Source organism: Babylonia areolata, chromosome 25 (assembly GCF_041734735.1).
Source record: "Babylonia areolata isolate BAREFJ2019XMU chromosome 25, ASM4173473v1, whole genome shotgun sequence".
Lineage (NCBI taxonomy): Eukaryota > Metazoa > Mollusca > Gastropoda > Neogastropoda > Buccinidae > Babylonia > Babylonia areolata.
Window position 1 is genome coordinate 17424414 of NC_134900.1, and position 23225 is coordinate 17447638.

At 41.0% G+C, this 23225-nt stretch overlaps 1 protein-coding gene and 1 long non-coding RNA gene across 2 annotated transcripts; one reads left to right on the forward strand and one right to left on the reverse strand.

Annotated features, from left to right (window-relative positions):
• The first annotated feature begins 3921 nt into the window (after nucleotides 1-3921).
• On the forward strand, nucleotides 3922-9780 carry LOC143299383 (uncharacterized). Its single transcript, XR_013057524.1, has 4 exons — nucleotides 3922-4108; nucleotides 4791-4870; nucleotides 6636-6722; nucleotides 8491-9780. It is a non-coding gene; the product is annotated as an uncharacterized LOC143299383 (long non-coding RNA).
• LOC143299382 (mitochondrial ribonuclease P protein 1 homolog) lies at nucleotides 9174-23220 on the reverse strand. Its single transcript, XM_076612554.1, has 6 exons — nucleotides 23184-23220; nucleotides 21235-21697; nucleotides 19108-19347; nucleotides 16435-16892; nucleotides 13502-13636; nucleotides 9174-11739 (listed from the first exon to the last, which is right to left on the reverse strand). Exons 2-5 carry the CDS (start codon nucleotides 21649-21651, stop codon nucleotides 13507-13509), a joined length of 1245 nt encoding a protein of 414 aa, XP_076468669.1. The 5' UTR covers nucleotides 21652-21697; nucleotides 23184-23220; the 3' UTR covers nucleotides 9174-11739; nucleotides 13502-13506.
• Nucleotides 23221-23225: the final 5 nt, after the last annotated feature.

Consider the following 23225-nt stretch of genomic DNA (forward strand, 5'->3'; position numbering starts at 1 on the left):
GCACAGAACTTCAGTTGGGATAGCATAAATGGTGGTGGTGGTGTGTGTCCATCGAGATCGATGATGACCATCGTTGTCATCCAGCTGGGGGATGGGGGGAGGGTGGTGGGGGGGGGGGGATGCTCATGAATCTATTCTGAAGGATGAAAGGTCAGTATGGATGACTGATGACTTGCGCGATGAGTTTGTTTAAAGTGAAGAGGAGTTGCGCAACGTCGACCTCACTCTCTCGTCCGGGTCCACCAATTTCCAGTGGCAAGACTAAGTCGAGACAACTGGAGGATGAGCACGGATGCAGTGGATGACCAAGATATCCTTTCAGTGTCTCATCTTGCTCTCTGCACTCCACAGTGCGTTGCTGTATCCGCCTTCCTCTCCGTTGAACCGTTAGGTTTCTTCCGCAGATTCTACCGGATCCAGACTTCGCATGCATGGGTAGACACACCCCGGGGGCCAACTGTGTGTGTGGCATGCACACAGCACGGTGGAGCTAGATGGCCGTCGGTGGCTCTCCTGAGCCGACGCCCTTTTATGGATCTCGTTTTTAATTCCATAAGGGTGTCTAGCCACCCGCCTCACCAGTCCCGGAAGGGAGTGGTGAGAGTGCCGGTTTAGTCGCCGGCAATCCGACCCTGAACAGGTTGTACTGGATTTCAGGTTACCAGTAGCAGATCTAGTGACCTGACCTGACGCACTATAATGTTTATAGAAAGAGCCTTCCACTGATGCAGAAACCGACCGTCATTAAACTGAGGTGGTCTCTGCATAACAAACGCCCACACCATATATATATTTATATATATATATATATATATAGAGAGAGAGAGAGAGAGAGAGATGTGTGTGTGTGCCCTGTGTGTGTGGGTGGGTGTGTGCCCTGTGTGTGTTTGCATAAGTGTGATTGCATGGTTAAATATAATTATCACTGATAGCCTGAGGGCTCAATACGCCCACTTACATTATATCTAACTGACAAAATCGATTTTTGAAAGTCCTAAACGTGAGTTGAAATTAATGTTCCTAAAATTATAGTTTTATTGCCTTGCAATCACGGGAGGCCAGTGAACATAATAGAACACGTTTTTCGTATTGTGTGTAATTGTGCATGATAAAAGGGAGGAAAGTGCATAATAGGAAACAGATTATGAGTACATAGTTATGTAATCAGTTAGGGATGGGCCAGTGGGGGTGAAGCCGTACTAACTAAAGCCGGCGGGACAGATCGAGAGAAAGAGAGGGAGAGAGAGAGGAAGAGGGTGAGGAGAGAGGGAAGAGGAGGAGGAATAGGAGGAGGAAAGGAGGACGGAGGGGGAGGAAGACTGAGAGAGAGGTGCCGGGGAGGGAGGGAGGGAGGGAGAGAGAGAGAGAGAGAGAGAGAGTAGTTTATTGAATAGGCCACAACCCGTTCACAATCGACAGAGAGAGAGAGAGAGAGAGACTGAGACTGACACTTCAGTTGTTTACTGAATAGGCCACAACCCGTTCACAATCCGAGTCAACACAGATAGATCTGAGACAGAGACAGAGACTGAGAAAATATATAGCGGGAGAGAGACACTGAGAGACACATGCTCAGACAGACAGACAAACAAGGAGAGACAGACTGAGAGGGACAGACTGAGACAGAAAGTGACGAGACATGGACTGAGACAGACACAGAAACAGCACTGGAGAGATACGTCCTGACCGGACGGAGACACAGATAAGAAATAACACCAGGACTAAGACACAGAAATAACACTGACTGAGGAGGCCCTGCAGAGAGCGGAACTGCCCGGCGGGAGCCGCGCTTACCGTGAGAGTGTGGTGTCTACAGCCTGCTACAGCTGGCATCAGTTGACCATCAGTGACCAACCCTTTGTCCTACTGTAGGACTCGACTGGTTTCCTGTCAGGGTCCTGCTGAGACTGTTTGTTTCTTCGCCTTTGAAATGACGATGACATGATAATGTTCACACATAAGACAGGATTTCGTTTTTGTTGTTGTCGTCTGTTTTTGTTTGTCCTATACACACTCATTCATACACACACATACGCGAACGCGCGCGCACACACACACACACACACACACACACACCGGGAACACGCCGCGTGAACGCGGCACACTGTGACACACACACATACACACACCGTGACTCACACACACACACACACACACACTGGCACACAAGTTCACACACGGCACACACGCGAAGGCGCGCGCGCACGCACGCACACACACACTGACTCGGACACACGACACACTGTGACACTGGCACACATGACACACACACTGACACACACGCGCGCGCACGGCACGCACACTGGCAGCACTGACACACACCGGCACGGCACACACACACACACTGACTGGCACACACACACACACACACACACACACACACACCGGCGCACACACACACACACACACACACACTCAGTTGTATGTGCGTCAGTGCTTGTCTCTGAGTGAACCCACGGCCGCTCGAAATCGATGAGGTGGTCTCAGTCAATTGATCGTTAAAAGCCCAGAGTGGTTTTTATTTTGAAGTGTCGGTTAATTAGGCCTACATATTCCACTGAGTGCGTGCACGGCAACCGGACACCAGCGCTGACTTTTAAGTAGCATAATGATAATGGCCCATAATTCAATCAACGGCCCAACTGATCAGTTTGAAATATATGACACTGCAACGTGACACTGACTACAACTTCAAAGCACCCTGGGCTTTTAACGAACTGAACTGTCGGAGACGACGTCGATGGATTTTACCGGCGAGCACGCGCTGACGGACACACTCACAACAAGTACAGTAGAGCGAGTCTGTATACATTTTTTAGGGGAACGACCGCGAGTCGACGAAAGCCGCAGTGATGAATAGTTTAATCAGTTGTTGTGAGGGTATCTCTGTGCGACCCACTCTCTTTTGCCATGTACATGTGTATTAAGTATATACAGTACCACGGTGCTGTACACACGAGCCGCCGCTCACTGGCACAAACATATCAGTGCATGCGCTCACACACAAACACACACATCATCAAGTTGACGGACACACACGGCACACTCACTCACTCGCACTGACAAACAAGCGCCCTGACTGATATACGCGCGCGCGCGCCACACACACACACACACACACACACACACACACACAGCGGACGGACAGACAGACAGACATACACACACTATATATATACTGATACGCCAGACGATCACGACATTGTAGCAAATCTGCACACAGAATCAGGTCTGTACAGTAGGGTTGGTTTTGTTTTTGTTTTGTTTTTTGTTGTTGTTGTTGGTGGTGGTGTTTTTTTTTGTGTGTGTGTGTTGTTGTTGTTTTTAAACAGCTGTTTAATTAATTAAGTAATAATATCTATCAGGGCTGTCTCCTAAAGATTATTGTGGACGGCATCATGGTTGCGCGAGTTCACTCGAGGACTTAACTCCTGTCACGTCAGGCACAACCACGGACTTAAATTAAACGTCCGCGGGCACAACAGACATTTTTATTATGAGTTATGAAGCGTTTACCTTCAATTTTGAATTTGGAAGGTCAGCCGTCATCATTGACCATTGTTGACCTGTGTCCGCAGAGGCGTAAGATTGAACATAACAAAAATAAGTCTATTTGGGACAACAAAAGGATAGAACCGCACCCCAACCGCACCCCCCTGAGTAAATATAATTTACTCGCAATATATACGTGTTTTGGTTAATGTTTACACCAGCGAGGTGAAGGGGGCACCCAAATAAGTTGTATTGGGGTTCAAAATAAGCTGGTCCTCAGAGCGTTGGCGTTCAAAAGAATCGACCGACGACGCATGCTCACCCAGTTCTGGATAATGGCAGCGAAGGTCAAGGCCAGTTGCTCTATAAACAGGCTTTGAACAGGGCGCATGCGCAGAGACCTAGCACCAACACGTTCCCTGACGAAATCTGTTTAGTCATCATAACAAATCGAACGTGGTTGTTGTTGAAATAAAAGGGAAGTGGGTTGGGCCTGTCAGCTCGTGTTCGACATTCCACACACCGACACACGCGAGCTGTGGTCTTCAGATTCACTCGCATTTCAATATACGGGCTGTTCTCTGCTTGGCAAGTTTGGGACAAACATTCACAGACAGTAAGTTTCTGACCTGGATAGAAAAAAACGTATTGCTCCCCTCGTCATTGATAGAGTTAATCTAAATCCGCTTTGGGAAATGATGGCGACGGCGGTGGGGGCAGAATCCGAATAATCAACTTTGATGATCATATAGCGTTGCCAGCGCGCTTATTAGGAAACTTAAAAAATATGTTTAATCGAATTCAAATTGGTGGTAAGAAGAAACGCAAGAAAAGAGAGTTCTAAAGAGAGAAGATAATCCAGTGCAAAAAGATCATATAAAGTGATTTTTTTTTTTTTTTTCAAGTTTGCGTAGATCTTTGCATAATCGAAAGTAATGTAACCAGCACAAGAGGCAAATGAGCAACACACAGACTGCATGGTGGTTTTCCACTAAAAAAAAATGACCCGTGTTTGATGGAAACTAAGAAATAACCAGTCTCTAGTTTGAATATTGTTGAACCTGGACCTGGGGCGGATTTTGATCGGATGCTAGTGTTTTAATTATGGGAAATCTCTTATTAAATGTTAATCAAAAGTTGTCCCCCCAGTCTTAAGGGAGTTGTGACTGTGCAAAGCGACAGACTCACTGCTGTGTGCATAGATAGATCCATTTATGCTTTTGGGAGTGTCTTTGTCCGATTTTTACTAATGCTCTTGCATTGATATTTTCATTCACTGTATAATTTATTTGTTGCAGCACTTCTTGGCAGCTTCACAGGTGAATCAGCATGTGCTACAAAGTTGACTGCAAAACCTGCGGCAAGAAAACGTGGGCAGGTTAGTAAAGTGTAGGCCTGTGCCTGTGTCAGTGCTATATTTCTTTATTGACCATATCACAATGCTGTCAAGTGCGCTTTCCAAAGAGAGGTATGTGGGGGGTGGGCGGGGGGGGGGGGGGGGGGGGGGGGAGTTGGTGGTGGTGTGTTGATGTCATTACCGGTGTTTCTATGTTTGTTGATGTAATGTGGATTATAGTGTAGAGGCATTGTTATCCCTACAATAAGAACAGTAGCTTGATAAAGCATTACTGTATTTGAATTCAGCTGAATTGTGCTTCAAAAAGAAACTGGAGTTTTTTTCATCAATTTTGGTAGGTTGTATTCAAGGGAGTTATAAGAATGTTTGAAGGGGAATACTGGAAAACTTAACATCTGTATGCGGTATTATGCCTACTTAAGGTACCTACTAATGGTATTTTGCCTACTTACCTTTTTTTTGGCTGTAGTTGTACTCCTCTCTTCCATCCCCATTCTATCTCTGTGTGTTTCCTTCAGCAGTTCTAGGACGGAAAAAAGATATGGAAAGAAACAGGACTATAAACTGGTGACAGTGCCAAGATACAGACTTGGGTAGAACACACACACACACACACACACACACTCTCTCTCTCTCTCTCTCTCTCTCTCACACACACACACACACACACACACACACACACACACACACACACAAATATTAAAGAAGTTAACATACCTCCGTTCAGTGCCTGAATTATAATACCACACCCTCATATCTTTCTGAGCTTATTAACTCTCTCCATACGAACGGCGAAAGAGACAACGTTAACCGCGTTTCACCCCAATTACCACCATCAAAATATTGCAAGCGGAAAGCTCTTATACTGAAGAGGTGAATGTTGACAAAGATACCACAATTCTGACGACGGAAGCTAAAGGTTGGGTCATTGAGACACCCACTGGACATCCGAGGGGTCTGTGTAGAGGAGAAGAGAGGACTGGCCGTACTGAGTGAGTTAACCTGTACTTGCCAAACAGAACCTTGAGATCTCTTGACTCCTCCCAGCTGTTCCCTGATACTTCCATAACTCCTGTGGAAAGAGGTCATTTTCTGTCTTCGGCCCAACAACTTAGAATTCTCTGCCTATTGCTCTCAGATAGACAACTCATCTATCTACCTTTAAAGCAAATCTTAAAACTTATCTCTTTAAAAAATACTTGTCATAACTCAAATAGTACTGTTGTCCCAGGCTCATGGCAATGTGAGTGTGTGTGATGGGTGAGTAGACAGAATGGGGGTGGGTAAATGGATGGTGGTGGTGTGGTTCAAAAGGGAGAATGACTGCCGATTTTTACCCCATTACCTTTTCTATCCAAAACTTTATTTTACAATTTTTACAAAATCTATGGCATGCAAATTACAATTATGCTTCTTTTTTATGGTGTATTTTAAGTGAAAATTGCTGTTATCTCAGCCGTTTAATCATGTGTGTGTGTGTGTTTGTGTGTGTGTGTTGGAGTGTAATAGTTGTAGTATTGAGTGTATGTTACTTTGTGAGTTTTATGCGTTGTGTTTTTATAATATTAATGATTCTCTTTTATGTTTCTACTACTTTTTATAATAATATGCTTTCTTGTTTCACTTTAGGTACTGGATTGTAAAGCGCTTAGAACTTGCTAATGCTTGTATTATAGCGCTATATAAAAATAAATTATTATTATTATTATAATTATCATGAAAAAACAACAACAACATATACATACATACATATGTATTTATGTTGTAAACTCTTTTTGTGTCGCAGGTTGTGGCATGCACGCTGAGAAAGTGTTGAAGGATGTTCCCATGGATGAGAGATGCAAGTGTCCAAAGGGTCAACAAAGCAAGCAATGTGTGTTGTAAGCCTTCACTCCAGTTTTACATTATTTTAGGCTTACAAAAAATCAACACACACACACACACACACACACACACATACATACATACATATATGTATATGTATGTATATATTCACTGATGTACTCTTTTTTTGTTAGCATACAACAATATATCATTTGAAAATTGCACCCAAAAACATTGTTCCACTCAGTTAATTTTTTGATTTTGAGTTCTTCTGTTGTTCAGTGTGCACTTGGATTCCTCACACTCACATTTGCATCTTAGCTTCATCTCTCTGGTTTTGCCTTCATGCTAAACTGCACTAAAACAAATATATATATTAATATACTTGAATTTGTTTTAATATTCATTACATTATTCAGAAACTCCAGAAACTCCAAAACTCAGCTGCTGTTTTGTATTGAAACACCCACCCTCTGAGCGACCATATTAGGCCTCTTCTGAAACAACTCCACTGGTTGCCGATATGGTTCAGACTTGAATACAAACTCTCCTCACATTGCTTTCACGCTTTCTCTGGTTCTTCACCTATCTTTCTGATCGCCTCACTGTTTACCTTCCATCACAACAGCTACGTTCGTCATCAGTCGCAGTCTCCAAATTCCCTCTGTTGTTACAAGGTCCTTCAATTGAGGATCCATTGCATTCACCACCCCCATCCAGTGGAACTCCTTCCCATATGAATTAACTCATCAAGACACTCCCAGTCCATTTCCAGCTTCAAAACCAGCCTCAAGACTTCTGTTTAAAACTGCCTTTATTTGATCTCCTGATGCCTGCAACAGTGTGGGTGTGTGCTTAATTCTGTTTTTAATTACACATACTTAACCGTGACTCTGTGTTTTTTTTTTTGTGTGTGTCTTGTTGAGGTGTTGTGTGGAGAGGAGGGAGAGGTTGTGCATTGTTTGTGTGTTGTGATGTACGCAATTGGTTTTTATATGGGTGTTTGGATTGGGTTGGGGTTTTTTTTGGTGTTGTGGTCTGATTTTTGCTGTTGTGATGTTGGTGTCAAATGTGGTGTGAGATTGTATCATTTGGATGTTGTGGTATTTTGTTTGTATTTGGGTGTTTTTGTTGTTTGGGATGTTTGTGTGTGTCACCATGCATGGATTACTGTTGGCATTTGGTTTGATGTCTGTGTGGGGTTGTGCGTATAGAAGCTGTTGTTTTGGTATTTGAATGCATGTCTTGCACATAAATGTTTATGTTGTGAAGTGTGGTTTGACATGTTTTGCATGGAGGGGCAATGTATGGATTAAGTTATTGTACATGTGTGTAGACATGTACATTTTTATGTGTGATGATTATATAGTTTGGACATAGAGTATAGTATGTACTTGATGCAGTCTTGTAAAAGTTTGTCATGTTTGCTCACCAAGCTGGACCAACCTGCATGCTTTGATGGTTTATATCTTTATTGGAACTATTGTAAAGTGCTTCGAGCAGAATCATTGGATTAGGCGCTATATTAAATAAATTTATTGCTATATCTCTGTCTTCTGACCCCAAATGAGACCACTTGAGATTCAGCTTCAGATTTGATGTTCTGATGTATAGTTTTGCCTTCTTTTTTTTTCTTTTTTTTTTTTAGACTTATGGGTGGTTATATGATGATGATGATGTTCAATGTTGTTATTGTCCTCATTTTTATGTATCTTTTCTTAGAAGGGGTGGGGGTGGGGGATTGCACAATGTTTCAGACGTAATTTTATTGCACATTGTTCCAGACATTTGCTCACATTAGTTTTGTTTTGTTGCAGGATATGAGCGTCGATCACATCAAGGGATGCTGTGCACATCAACAAACTTCAAACTCAGATAAAATAAATGTGTTACAGTCATTTTGTTTTGCCTCATAATCAAAAGTAAGGGAAGGGGCGGGGGTGCTACTGGTGCATAATGCATCTCAGGTGTTCAAAGAAATGGCTTGACAAAATTCGGGCATTAAACAAACAGGTTGTTAGTTGATGTCTTATCAAAATGGCTTGACAAAAATCGGGCATTAAACAAACAGGTTGTTAGTTGATGTCTTATCAAAATGGCTTGACAAAAATCGGGCATTAAACAAACAGGTTGTTAGTTGATGTCTTATCTTGATGAAATGACTTCATGAACATATGAATATGTAGGCAGGCTTCAGTGTGAAGAAAAACATTCCATCGCAATATCTTTGTATTATATAATGGAATTTAGACAAAGTTTGTTTGAACTCATTTGTACCTTTTTTCTTGCCAAGATCACTTCCATAAAGGACTGTTGAGTGTTAGTTGTTTAGAGTGAAATGGGTGTGCTGATTATTGTAAACTAAAAACCAGTTACCTTGATTCATATTTCTGAAATGTTAAAGATAGTTAGCTGACATTCTCATACATTGCATACAGTTTTTCAGAACATGATGCATCAATTTTTCCGTGAATCATGTGTTTAAAAAGAAAGTATAGTCTTTGATTTTTTTTTTTTTTTTTTTTCAAGTCTTACCAGTACAAAGAAATACAAGAACATTTTTTTTGCAATTAAGTATAGGAGTAAAGAATTGGTCATTTCTCAAAAGGGATCTTTGGTTGTTGTTTTTTTCTTTTTAACTTTTATCTTTAATCAAAAAGGAATTTTACACAGTTTGAATTAAAAAAATAAAAAAAAAGAAAAAGAAAAAGAAAACACTGAAATTGACTTTTTGGAAGAGGATGGGGGAAGAAATTAGTTTCAGGGTAGGTGCAGGTGGGGAGAGCAGCCCAAATTTTGCTCAGAGAAATCGGCTGTGACAAAAATTGAGAAGGTAATATGGTAGCCAGTTCAGGATTGAGGAAAACATTTTTTTGTTTTATTTTCCTCCGGAGAATACTTAAGGGCAACTATATTAGAAATTGAGTTATTATTGCACATTATCTTGGCACAAGATGTAGGGGCTTCTGTTGATTTTGTTGTTTGTTGAACACCATCTCACAGTGATTGTTGTTGTGATGGAGCAGAAAAAGACGCAACAAAAGAAAAAGAAAAAAAAAAGTGCAAGGAATTCTCTGACTGAATAATAAATTATATATACATATTAATATTTTCTGTCCAGCATCGTACATATACATGTTTGAGTGTGTGTGTTTGTGTGTGTGAATAAAAGACTTGAAGAAAAAATGCTAACTCTTGTGACAGCATACACCCCACTCACTGCCTGACACTGCCCATTAACATACCTTTTTGGGGGGCTCTGCAGTCATGAAATACTGGCTGGTACATCCATGGGGATACTTCTTTTCAGGCTGTCGCGAGTTGCATCCTGTGGTCTTTATTGTCTCTGTTCAGGATCAGTTATGTCCCTTGAATTCTTAATGAAGTGTCCTGTGCGTGCCTGCACCCATCGTGAACACAGCGCAGGCCTCCAAGGGTGGTGCAGAATTGTTCCAAGTGTGGGTGGAGACCGTGCTTCTCTGGGTCCTCCCCAGCACCTACGCGTGTTTCTCTTTCTTCTTTGCCTGGACTAGGCTGACCCTGGCGAAAGATCCAGTGACAGTGAGGAAAGACCCACTGACCACAGGGAAAGTCCTGTTGACAGTGGGAAAGACTACAACTTGGGATTCTGTCTTGAGGACACATAACACCGTATGGCTGTGTCTGGAGTGGCACTGTCTTCATCTGTCTGCAGGCAGGGGCGGTTTGGTCTGTGGGGTGTGCTCAGCAGCCGGAGGGTGGTGTCTTTAGCCGGTGGGCTCTGCAGTCATGAAATACTGGATGGTACACCCATGGGGATACTTCTTTTAAGGCTGTCGCGAGTTGCATCCTGTGGTCTCTTTTGCCTCTGTTCGGGAGTAGTTACGTCCCATGACTTCTTAATGGAGTGTCCTGTGCATGCCTGCACCCATCATGAACACAGCGCAGGCTGTGTCATTCAGTCTGGTTTTAGTCACACAAACAGACGTATATCAGAACGGAGTTTACTACAAAGTTTTTCCTGTAACAACTTGGTGCCGTTGGTTCTCCTACATGCGCTAAGTGCATGCTCCACACAGTATCTTTTATCATCAAATCAGAATGACAGTATCATCCAGACTATGTAGACTTATCAGTGGTATGAAAAGAAGAGTGTTCAGAGCTGGTATATACCTGTGAACATGACGCACCTGTTCTGTGTTTGCATGTGTGAGTTTGAATTATGTGTGTTGGAGTGAAAAAGACAGAAAAAGAGATCAGATTATAAACAGTTATAGAAAGAAATGAAAAAGCACATTTTTTTTTTTTTCAAAACTGAAAACGAAGCACCCAATCAATCGCATACAGAACAAGTTTGAAGCAGTGCCACAATTAATATTTTATTTTCATTTTATTTGAAACACAAAGTTCAGTAATCTGCAAGCTCTCTTGATCAACTACTGGACTGCAGACTATTCTATCATGGAATTTGTTCTTCGACTCCAAAGCATTCATGCGCACAGCTCAGGGAAGACTTGCAATCTTTTCTGGCACAGTGACAATTGCACTGTCTCATTTCTGGGGTTACATTCAACTTCTAAATTAGCAGCCACGCACTTTCAAAGTAACAGTCAACATGGCTGAAATGATTCAGGCCCATAAACACTTCTTTATTTAGACACGACTACACATGCATCACTTGATCAGAAACCATCCATGATGGGCAGATGGTGTGTGAAAATCAAAATGTGTTGGGGCAAAATTAAACAAAGAGGAAAGAAAAAGTGTTTGTCAAACTGCCAGTAATCTGTACAGCTTCCACAATGAAAACTGATTTTTTTTTGTTTTGGCATTGCACAGGTTTGCAGGCTGAACACACACACACACACACATTTTGCACATACACACGCTAACACACTTTTTATTTATTTATTTTTAAGTGACATAAGCAGTATGTAGTTTCATTCAACTGAAAGGTGTGGAGATCAGAACCAACAGCCATCTCCAATGCTACCATTCATGCATAATTGTCGCTGACAGTCCAGTCAACCTGACCACACAGGGCCAAATCAGGGATGAAAACACTGTCAACATTGATCCCACAGAATCTGAAAAAGAGAAACAAAATCACGTGGGAAAACAAATAAGGCATAAGTACAGTCATACTCATGCACATAAACCTAGGACATGTCTCTATAAACTGACCACTGCATCAATTTTCACACCAGAGGATTAAAAAAACACAACATGAAACATGAACATAGCATAATCATACACAAAATTATGCTTAAGCTTACAAAATCAAGAAATGCCAACCTGAAACATAACACATTCTTCGACCTTGGCATGATGAACAACAGAACATAGTAAGAAGACCCAATTTTCCAGTCCAGAAAAAGACCAAAAATCATAGCTTTCCAAAGAAAAGAGAGATTAAAGGTGAATGGACCAACACAGAAAATACAAAAGGAATAAAAATAATGATATTTATACATGCATAGCGCTGAATCTTGTGCAGAGACAAATCAAAGTGCATATATAAGGAAAAGACCACAGACAAAGAGAATGATAGAAAGGAAATCTCCAGTACAGAATTTCCAGGAGGTGGGGACACAGTTGCTATTGAACAATCCCCAATACCCCATACGGGGATGTCTCCACTGGTAGCTATATGTAATTTTTTATGCCCCTGGCACAGAACGCATTCTGCTGATACCAGTACTCCATGCGGCATTGAATTCACATCCTCTGCACACATTACAGTGCTTGCAGCTCCACAACAAGTCAGAATTTTTTCTGCAGCAGCAGACATGTCTGCTTTCTGGATTAGCCAATTCAAATTAAAGACAAACCTGGCCTGAGAAGAAACGACAGTTTCTGGGATTAACACAGAAAATCCCTGTTCTGATTCATGTTGTGATGGGAAAACTTGTTTTCCAATGAATACCCAGAGGAACAGGGAGGAAACTGACAACTGTGACCTAAAAAAAACCACCCCAATACTAGTAGTCCACAGAATGTTGCTAATCCAGTCAGAAATCATCCTGATTAAAATCTCTAACACAGTTAACAACGCTACAATTCACAGAACATTAACAACACTCCCGGTCAAAACCTCTACCACTTGCAGTATACTAACAATCCTCCCTATCAAAATCTCTACCGCCATTAACAATTGTCCCTATTAAAATCTCTACCACTCACAAAACATAAACAATCTTCCCTTATAAAATCTCTACCATTATCAACAATATCTTAGCAATCAGTATATTAACAATCCTCCCTATCAAAATATCTACTGTTATCAACAATCGTCCCTATTAAAATCTCTACCACTCATAAAACATTAACAATTGTACCCATTAAAATCTCCACTACTCACAAAACATTAACAATCCTCCCTCTTAAAACTTCTAGCACTGTGATTAATTGTCCCCATTAAAATCTCTACCACTTACAGAACAAACAAAAATCCTCCCTTTTCAAATCTACACCACTGTTAACAACTGCCCCTATTAAAATCTCTAGCACTCACAGAACATAAACAATTTGTCCCTATTAAAACGTCTAGCACTCACAGAATGTTAACAATTTGTCCCTATCAAAACCTCTAGCACTCACAGAACATTAACAATTGTCCCTGTTAAAACCCCCACCATACACAGACCATCAACAATTGTCTCTATCAAAACCTCAGACTATCAACAACTGTCACCAGTAAACTCGCTTACCACTCACAGACCATCAACAATCGTCCCAAGAAAAACCTACCAGTACCACTCAAACCACTGACAATCATCCCAAGGAAAACCTCTACCACTCACAGAACATTAACAATCGCCCCAAGTAATGTTCCCACTACTCACATACCCTAATCAATCGTCCCTGTACAATTTTCTCCGAGGTATGGCCTTGAAGGCTTCGTTCCAGTCCTTTGACCTCTGCTGCTCCAGCAGTATGGTCGTTACCTGGTCCAGCGTCAAACTCTTGGAGCCACTGCCCCACCTGAAATCACAGTCACACCATCATTGTTTCCATGCACAAAGCAATGTTTTTCAGTTACTTTGTCCTGCTATTATTTTTTAACAAAATGATGCAATTATTGACTATAAAGAAAATCATTTTAAAAAGCAACCCTTCATACATTGCTTAGGCTTTTTGTTTGTTTGTAATTTCTTTCCTTTGGAAAGTACCTTAAACATTAAAAGTATTTGTGGAATTTTGAGAAATCACGCACACGCGCGCGCACACACACACACACACACATACTGCACAGAGCAGTATTTTTCATTTCTGTTGGCCTGCTTTTATTTTTACCAAAATGATGTAGTTATTGACTATAAAAGACATAAACTTTAAAAAAAAAGAAAAAAAAAAAGATTCTTTGATATGTTGGGTTAATGTGGAGTGATGGCCTAGAGGTAACACGTCCTCCTAGAAAGCGAGAGAATTTGAGCGCGCTGGTTCAATTCACGGCTCAGCCGCCGATATTTTCTCCCCCTCCACTAGTCCTTGAGTGGTGGTATGGATGCTAGTCATTCGGATGAGACGATAAACCGAGGTCCCATGTGCAGCATGCACTTGGTGCATGTAAAGGAACCCACAGCAACAAAAGGGTTGTTCCTGGCAAAATTATGTAGAAAAATCCACTTAGATAGGAAAAAACAAATAAAATTGCACGCAGGAAAAAAATACAAAAAAATGGGTGGTGCTGTAGTGTAGCGACGCGCTCTCCCTGGGGAGAGCAGCCCGAATTTCACACGGAGAAATCTGTTGTGACAAAAAGAAATACAAATACAAATATCAAATACCCACATAAACAGAGTAAGGCTGCCTACATGGTGGAGTAAAAAACGATTATACGCATAAAGACCTAACATTGCACATGGCAGTGAACATGGGAGTTGCAGCCAATGACAGCAGAAGTATCAAATATCAATTCATACAAAGACATGACAGCTGGCTGGTTCATGCATGCACACGCCTGTGAGAAAGTGTGGGGTTCATATTCTTATATATACCAGTTCAGCAGCTGTATCGAGTCATACACACACATATGACTGGTATGGTAGCTGAATGATAAGAGCATTGCATCTCCAGTTTTAGTGCACAAGGCAGTTTAAGGTTGGAGATTTTTCCGATCTCCCAGGTCATTGACATATCTGCAGATCTTCTACTGCCTGAACCCCCTTCATGTGTATACACATGCAGAAGACAAAATATCCTTTAATCTTTCGATACCCCTCCACTTCCGTGCTTGGGGTGAGTCCTGTCAATGTCGTCAGTGTCGGCAGATTCATGGGGGGCTGTTTGAGGGACGTGGTGGCGGTCTCCACTCTGGGAGGGACGCTCACTCAGTCTGGCTCTGCGACTAAGCCATTATTGTCGTTAGTAGGGGGCTTAGTAGGTGGTGTCCTAAGTACGTTAAAACAGAAAAGGCACCACTGAACACCACTGAAGTGACTCAGCAGCAGTGCAGGGTCTATTCTGGTGTGTGGCCTCCTGGCGACCTAACATCGATGGTTCCCTGTGGACTGCCGACGCTGGAACTGCGAAGGACGAACCCAGGTGTGGCCGAGTATGGGGGAATCTAAATGAGCATGGTGGGAGTAATGCCACTGAAACGGTGCAGATGATGGGGCAGCAAAAAAAAAAAAAAAAAAAATCCTTTAATCCGTTTCAGCATTTGATGGGTTACAGAAGCAATAACATACCCAGCATTTGCTGAAAATGGGAGTATGGCTGCCTACAAGGCATCGGTAAGAAACAGTCATACACATAAAAGCCCACTTGCACATGACTACGAAAAAATGCAGGAGTTGCTGCCCATGAAAGCAGATGAATACGCACATACATAAGAAATACAAAGCATGTATACACAGTTTGACTAACAAAAATCTTTGTAGAGTAAATCAACTCAAAGAATGAAAATTTTCTATAATTTTGTCCTTTCTCATGCTTCTTTTGTCTGTTCTCATGCTTACGCAAGTCCCTTTCCCCTCCAGTAGTGTCTATGCTTTGTTGGTATCAAGACCATTGGCACTGGCAGATAATGGATTTACTGGGGCTGTTACTGGAGGAATACAGTGATAATCTGAACCCACATAATGGGGCTGTTACTGGAGGAATGCAGTGATAATCTGAACCCACATAATGGAAACTACTGCTGGTTGTTGGGGGATAGACACTTAATCCACACAATGTGCACACCCAAAAATATTTTGTGTGTTTGAAAAAACAACACACACACCCTCAACACACACCCCCCCCCCCCCCCGCACCCCCCCCCACCCAAAAAAAAAAACAAACCCAAAAAACAAAAACAACAAAAAACCAAAAAACACACACACAAACACTGAAATAACACAATAAAAGAAGTATCCAAATTTTTGGTCAAAAGACCTTTGTCAAATGTATTTTGCAGACAAACACACTTACACATAAGCACTTGCACAGCTACACTGACACGTTTCAGATTTACAAATACACACAAATGCTAACACTGCAACAACAAATCAAAAACTCTCTATCTCTCGTTTCTGCACATGCACACGCACATGTAAAGGTACACATATTAAACGCAAATGACCATGCTCACAGTCACATTTCACACAAAACAAGAAAAAATCAACCACAAGTAGGAAAACAAATAAAATTGCAGGCAGAAAAAATATAAAAAGAAATGGGTGGTGCTGTTAGTGAAGCGATGCACTCTCCCTGGGGAGAGCAGCCTGAATTTCACACAGAGAAATCAGTTGTGACAAAAACAGCAATTAATACAAATACACAAAATCACAACTCACAGCAGATAATTGTCCAAGGGAAACTTGGCCACCCGGATCCCTTGCTCCTTGGCCCTGGCCAGGGAGAAGGGCGAGGTGTTGATCTTGTCCACGATGCCCCCGATGATGTACACATCATCCGCGCTCACATCCTTCAGGTTATCGCTGGCGTGCGGTGACAGGTACACAAGGTTCTTCCGCGGGAACAAGTCTAAGTAACTCTGGTCCGTCATGGTGCCCAGGAAGTTGGAACCCACCAGCTTCTGGCGCTGAAGCATCCTCAGCACCCGGCCGCGGGGGTCCAAGGAGGTGAGGAAGAAGTGGAAGGGCTCGCGGGCCTCACGGTTCCGGCTGTAGCTCAGGAGCAACTGGAAGACCAGGTTCTGGCAGTCCTGGGAGCGCATGTACTGCTCATAGTCCATGTCGAACACCAGGGGCTGGCCGAACTGCAGGGCATGGGCCAGGCGGTAGTTCCCTGCCTGGAAAGTGTGGAAGATTGACAATTAATGAACTGAACGGAATTCTGCTTCTTCTTCTTCTTCTACTTCAGCGTTCATGGGCTGCAACTCCCATGTTCACTCATATGCGCACGTGTGGGCTTTTACATGTATGACTGTTTTTACCCCACCATGTAGGCAGCCATACTTCGCTTTCGGGGGGGAATTGTGCTTCAAAAGAAATTAAGAATTACTGTACTGAATGGAATTGTGCTTCAAAACTGCCTGGAAAGTGTAGAGGATTAAGAATTACTGTACTGAATGGAATTGTGCTTCAAAACTGCCTGGAAAGTGGAGAGGATTAAGAATTACTGTACTGAATGGAATTGTGCTTCAAAACTGCCTGGAAAGTGTAGAGGATTAAGAATTACTGTACTGAATGGAATTGTGCTTCAAAACTGCCTGGAAAGTGTAGAGGATTAAGAATTACTGTACTGAATGGAATTGTGCTTCAAAACTGCCTGGAAAGTGGAGAGGATTAAGAATTACTGTACTGAATGGAATTGTGCTTCAAAACTGCCTGGAAAGTGTAGAGGATTAAGAATTACTGTACTGAATGGAATTGTGCTTCAAAACTGCCTGGAAAGTGGAGAGGATTAAGAATTACTGTACTGAATGGAATTGTGCATCAAAACTGCCTGGAAAGTGGAGAGGATTAAGAATTACTGTACTGAATGGAATTGTGCATCAAAACTGCCTGGAAAGTGGAGAGGATTAAGAATTACTGTACTGAATGGAATTGTGCATCAAATCTGCCTGGAAAGTGGAGAGGATGAATAATGATTGTAGTTTGTACTGAATGGAATGTGTGCTTCAAAACTGCCTGGAAAGTGGAGAGGATGAATAATGATTCTACTGAACGGAATTGTGCTTCAAAACTGTCTGGAAAGTGGAGAGGATGAATAATGATTGTACTGAACGGAATTGTGCTCCAAAACTGTCTGGAAAGTGGAGAGGATGAATAATGATAGTACCGAACGGAATTGTGCTTCAAAACTGCCTGGAATGTGTGGAGGATTAATAATGACTGTACTGAACGGATTTGTGCTTCAAAACTGCCTGGAAAATGTAGAGGATTGATAATTACTGTACTGAACGGATTTGTGCTTCAAAACTGCCTGGAAAATGTAGAGGATTGATAATTACTGTACAGAACGGAATTGTGCTTCAAAACAGATAGGGAGTCCTGAATTCCATTCATTTTGGTAACTTGTGTTCAAATAAGGCCTGTGTTCAAGTGAAACATACAGGGCAACAGTGGAAAACTTTCATCTGTGAACGGTACTGTGCTTTAAAACAGATGGGAAGTACTTACATTCATTTTGGTAAACTAAGTTCAAATAAGGCCTGTGTTCAAGTGAGACATATATAAAGGGATAGTGGAAAACTTACGTCTATAAAATTGTATTATGCCTACTAACCGTTTTGGCTGAAGTGGTTCTCTCAAAACTCATGCTCTCCATGTAAGAATAATTTGAACTTGTTAACAAAACCCATGCCCTCAATGTAAGGACAATGTGAACTTTTTCACAAAACCCATGCTCTCGATGTAAGAATTATCTGATCTTTTTAAAACAAAACCCACCCTCTTCATCTGTCCATGTCAGAATAACCCTATCTTGTTTACAAAACCCACATTCTCACTGTAAGAATAATCTGATCTTGGTAACAAAGTACAGACCACTACACACCAAAGCCAAATGAAGGTGACTCTGTTGATGAAGATGTAAAATGTGTCAGTTATTTGAAATGTTCATACTTTTATTCTGTGTAATTTAGACTCCTTCGTTTGTTTGTTTGTGTTCCATTTCACAGTTTCAGTCTAAAGGGGGTGTAACAGCATGCAGACTGATCCATGTATACTACACCACACAAACTAAATGTATTCACATCAAAGCATTGTGACTGATCTATTCTCTAAGTGCCTAAATCATAGCTGAGAGCCACAAATAGTAGTGGCTGATGGATTTTCAGTTGAATAAAATTCTGCTACCCTCAATGAGTATTTAGAAAAAAATAAAAATAAAAACAATTTAGCTTTAAAAGTAAAATGGCTCAATCAAAAATGCTTTCAAAGTACAAAACCAGAACATAGACTGTGTCTAGATGTATTTCCAGAATATGTGGACGGACTTGACTTACTATTATAATACACACAACACACAATAACATTTCTTAACAACAACAAAAAACCAACCTTTTTAAGTGTTGTCTCCCTGATGGTGAAAAAGATGGTGTTTTTATACACAGGCTCTGTTTCATCGGCGGCTTCAGCTTTCTCTCGCTGCTTTAACTCCTGCTTCGTCTCTTGCTTCCTTTTCCTGGACTTTTTCAACATTTCCACTTTCCGCAGAAAGATGTAATAGCGCAGCCTCTGGCTCTTGCTGTCCAGTTTCAAGGCATGCAGCCAGTTTTCATCCGTCATCACCTCAGGAACCTGACACAGCAAAATGTGATCAATATTCATTGTTACAAAAGGAAATGCATTGTAAACTATGAAAAGTGATCCTAACGCAAACATAACAGAAGAAATTGTGTTTATAGTGCAACTGCACACACACACACAAATCTTTCTGGAGGAAAGAATCAGAGACAATAGAAACAAATTCTATACTAACATCTCATGGGGCTGTGAATCCTGGTTTTCTTTGTTTCTGTTCACATAATTTCATTGACATAAACATAAGATCAAACAATCTAATTTCATCAATTTAACAGAAGACTTGTTACGTGGTTGCATTTTCCCACCATAATTCATACAAATTACAATAAAAACAAGAGGCAAAGCCTTCAACACTCACTTGTGCTTCGCACTTTATCCAGTAAAGGAATCATGAGGAGAAGGAGAAGAAAAAAGAGATTTAAAAAATCGTTGAAAAGTGCTCTGTATTAAATATGATATATCAAATAAGCTTGGAAGAAAAAAAATTAATTTAAAAAAAAATGAAGCAAAAAAGGCATGCTAGTGGGATCGAACCATGCATGTTCAGTTCTGAAGCAAGCAGACAAATCCCCACTGCTGCGGCGCATCTGACATCATTCAACTAAATTCAATACTTAAAACGATATTAACGTTTTCCTCTTCGTGCGACAAATAGATGTAATTGTTGTGGACATGATAATGCCATTTAAATCATGTTTTTTTGTGTTTTATTATATCTCAATTATTCTTGTATTTTGGCGGTAAAGGAGACGTTGCCATCACTTCAAGCACACCACAACACATGGTAGATCTCTAGATCTGCACTGACGAACCAGTCTACAATAGGCTGAAAGAAATGATCGATTGGTGTAGCTAGTATCACTGTTATGTGTTCTGTATTTCTTTCCTTTTAATTGTGAACAAGAAAAACAAGGTGTTATCTTCGAACACAACCTACGTTCTTGTAGGCCAAACTCAGTGGGAAGGTCGTTTTTTAATTTTCGGATTTCGGAAGAAATCTCAACAAAATAAACCCATAATGATTCGGAAATACGGCTTAATTCAGAAGACTTACAAGCTGTTATTGGTATGACTGTGAAGATTTTTTTCATACTATGTTTAAGCCAAATTTGGTAATGGCAGACAAAATATTTCCAAAGAAAATGGCAATGTTAAAGTTTACCATGGACACACACACACACACACACAGACAACCGAACACTGGGTTAAAACATAGACTCACTTTGTTTACACAAGTGAATCAAAAATTACAAACATCTGACCATCAGCCTCACCGCCATGGAGTACAGTAATGGATGGATACCTAATTTTCCTTCATGCAACATACATGCACAAAATCTCAAAACTGCAAAGGCACACTTGCACACATTGCACAAATCTACACTCACATTCACCTTGAATGAGCACTCCTGGAAAGTCACATACATAGTACCCATATACTCACATCAAAACACATCATTTGAATCCCAAACACACACGTGTACATTTGATTTTGAAAAAACAACAATCCTTCAAGCTTCAAATACACTATAATAACACACAGACTCATAGACAAACTCACACTACACCCATTCACCATAAAATATCATTCTTGTAGAGTGACATAACCACACATCACTTGAATTACACATGTTTATTTGAAGAAGTCATCCAGTCACACAAACACACACAAACACACACAGACTTCCAAGTTACAGTCACACACAATTTCACACAACACCCATTCACCATGAAACAGCATTCCTGTAGAGTCGCATACCCACACACATCACTTGAATTACACACGTTTATTTGATGAAGTCATCCACACACACACACACACACACACACACACACACTGAAACTCATCAATTAGATTTAATTTTATCAGACATGGCTGACCTTTCCGTTCATCTGTTCTGTAACATCAAACTCCAGCTTGATAATCTTAAGTTTCCGAGCATCCTCTGGACTCAGGTTCTGTAAAACTTCAGTTGCAGACTGTACACCCACTTTAATCTCTGAAGTTCTTTTCCTCTCCACCTCAGAATCCAAGTCAACCTGCGGAACACGCAAAGGTGCACTGCTACACTTTGGTTTTCGAGAACATGAGCATGGTTTACTTGCGGTCAAGATCTGTGGTGATGTCTTCATTGTGTGGAAAAATGTTCTTGGCTGATCAATGATGAAGCGAAAGCCATCCTGTTGAAGTTTATGAGACACTGATGCTCTGTAGAAAGGAAGAAAGCTGTCCGTTGTCAGTGGCAGCAGCCTCATCAAGGCTGACAGTTTTGTTCTTGCAGTCACCCAAGAAGCCATCCTTTGTACATGTGGTTGCTTCGTTTCGTTTATCTCGAGTACTGACCTGAAAGGAAACATAAAGTGTGTGTGTGAGCATACACATATACAAACACTTATGGGTATAAATGCATATGTGTCAAAACTCCTCCTGTATTTGTGTATGATTTCCAATTCATGTTTATACCTTTTCAGATTTTCTGAACAATCCCTGCCAAATGTTCCTTTTGACCCAGGTAAAATCTGTAATATTCTAAATTATGAACCATGATGTTGCACTCTTCATTAACAGCTAAAGTGTGGTAATCAGGAACAGATTTAGGTAGGGAGAGTACCAAGATTCTGAAGATGGTTATTACCTTAATTCATATCTGTAAATCACAAGAAATAAAGAGAAAAAAAGACTTCCACTTCCAGCACATTGTGTTTCTAATTACAGCTCAGCCACTGTCTCCATCTCAAAACCTTTCCACTCCAGCCCAAGAACTGCCAACAATTAAACAAAAAAATCAATGTTCATCACTGCACATTTGTTGGGAGCCTTTCCCAACCATTCCCACAGTACCAGCTGTCGCAATGTTACAGTTTTCAGTTTTTATGGTTTTTCATATGTGTGTAGTGTTGACATAATCTGTAGACCTGGTCTCACAATATGAGATGATAAACAACATTGTTTGTAACATAACACAAGATGTCGGTGATGTGATTTATTCATCTGACAAGACAATAAAAAAATATACAAAGTCAAGTGGACTCTTGAGTCTAAACCGAGTAAATGGCAATGCATGAAAACATCTTTTAACTGGGAATATATTTTCATGTTAACACACATGTATATGTGCACATTCTCTCTCTCCTCTCCCCCCCCCCCCCCCCCCCCCCTCTCTCTCGTCTCTCAAACAAACTTTACGGACAGTGAAACAATGCAGCAAAGGTAATGTTACAAACTAACTCAACTGATCCAGATACTGTGGAGACAATAGTAATTTCAAGGTTGTTTTTTTTTCGGTTGTGCTTACAAAACGGAATACCTTGTATATTTTTTATGAACAGAATGATTAGAGTGTAATTAACAGTTTGATATAAGCACATGTACTTGTACGGTAATAAAAAACTAATATCAAAAACAAAAAAATATCTTACAAGTTCAACCTGTTGAACTTATGACCTTCATATCTTCATCTTCAAAATATTCACATAAGAAATCAAAAAGTGCGTTGTACACAGTGGATACTCCATCTAACTAACTGTAATCCACTCTTTTACCATAACAAACAAACACACACACACACACTATCAATTCAAGCGTATTCGTTCTTTTCCAAAAGATTCAACACGTCTGCATGAAGAGTTAGTGTTGGTCACACTGTGTTTTGATTTTGCGGCACCGACACCGGTAATGATATTAACATCATTTTGGGGGGCAAATGCAAAGGACATGATACCTTTATTCTTTGATTGTCACTAAGCTATTGTTCGGGGAGAAGGAATGAAGTGTTTGTACAAGAAATCCACTGGATCAACATTACGCGCATTCACTCACATGTGCCTACCTCGCTCGTAAAATGTCTTCTGCTGAACGGAAGTGAAGCTGT

Bases quoted from the DNA above. Each gene is read 5' to 3' on its own strand.
- LOC143299382 (XM_076612554.1), bottom strand. From the start codon at position 21,651: ATGGCTTCTTGGGTGACTGCAAGAACAAAACTGTCAGCCTTGATGAGG. The intron at 19,348-21,234 runs GTCAGCCATGTC...TTGCTGTGTCAG, and splicing joins CAGAACAGATGAACGGAAAG to GTTCCTGAGGTGATGACGGA. The intron at 13,637-16,434 runs GTGAGTTGTGAT...CTGTGATTTCAG, and splicing joins CCCTTGGACAATTATCTGCT to GTGGGGCAGTGGCTCCAAGA.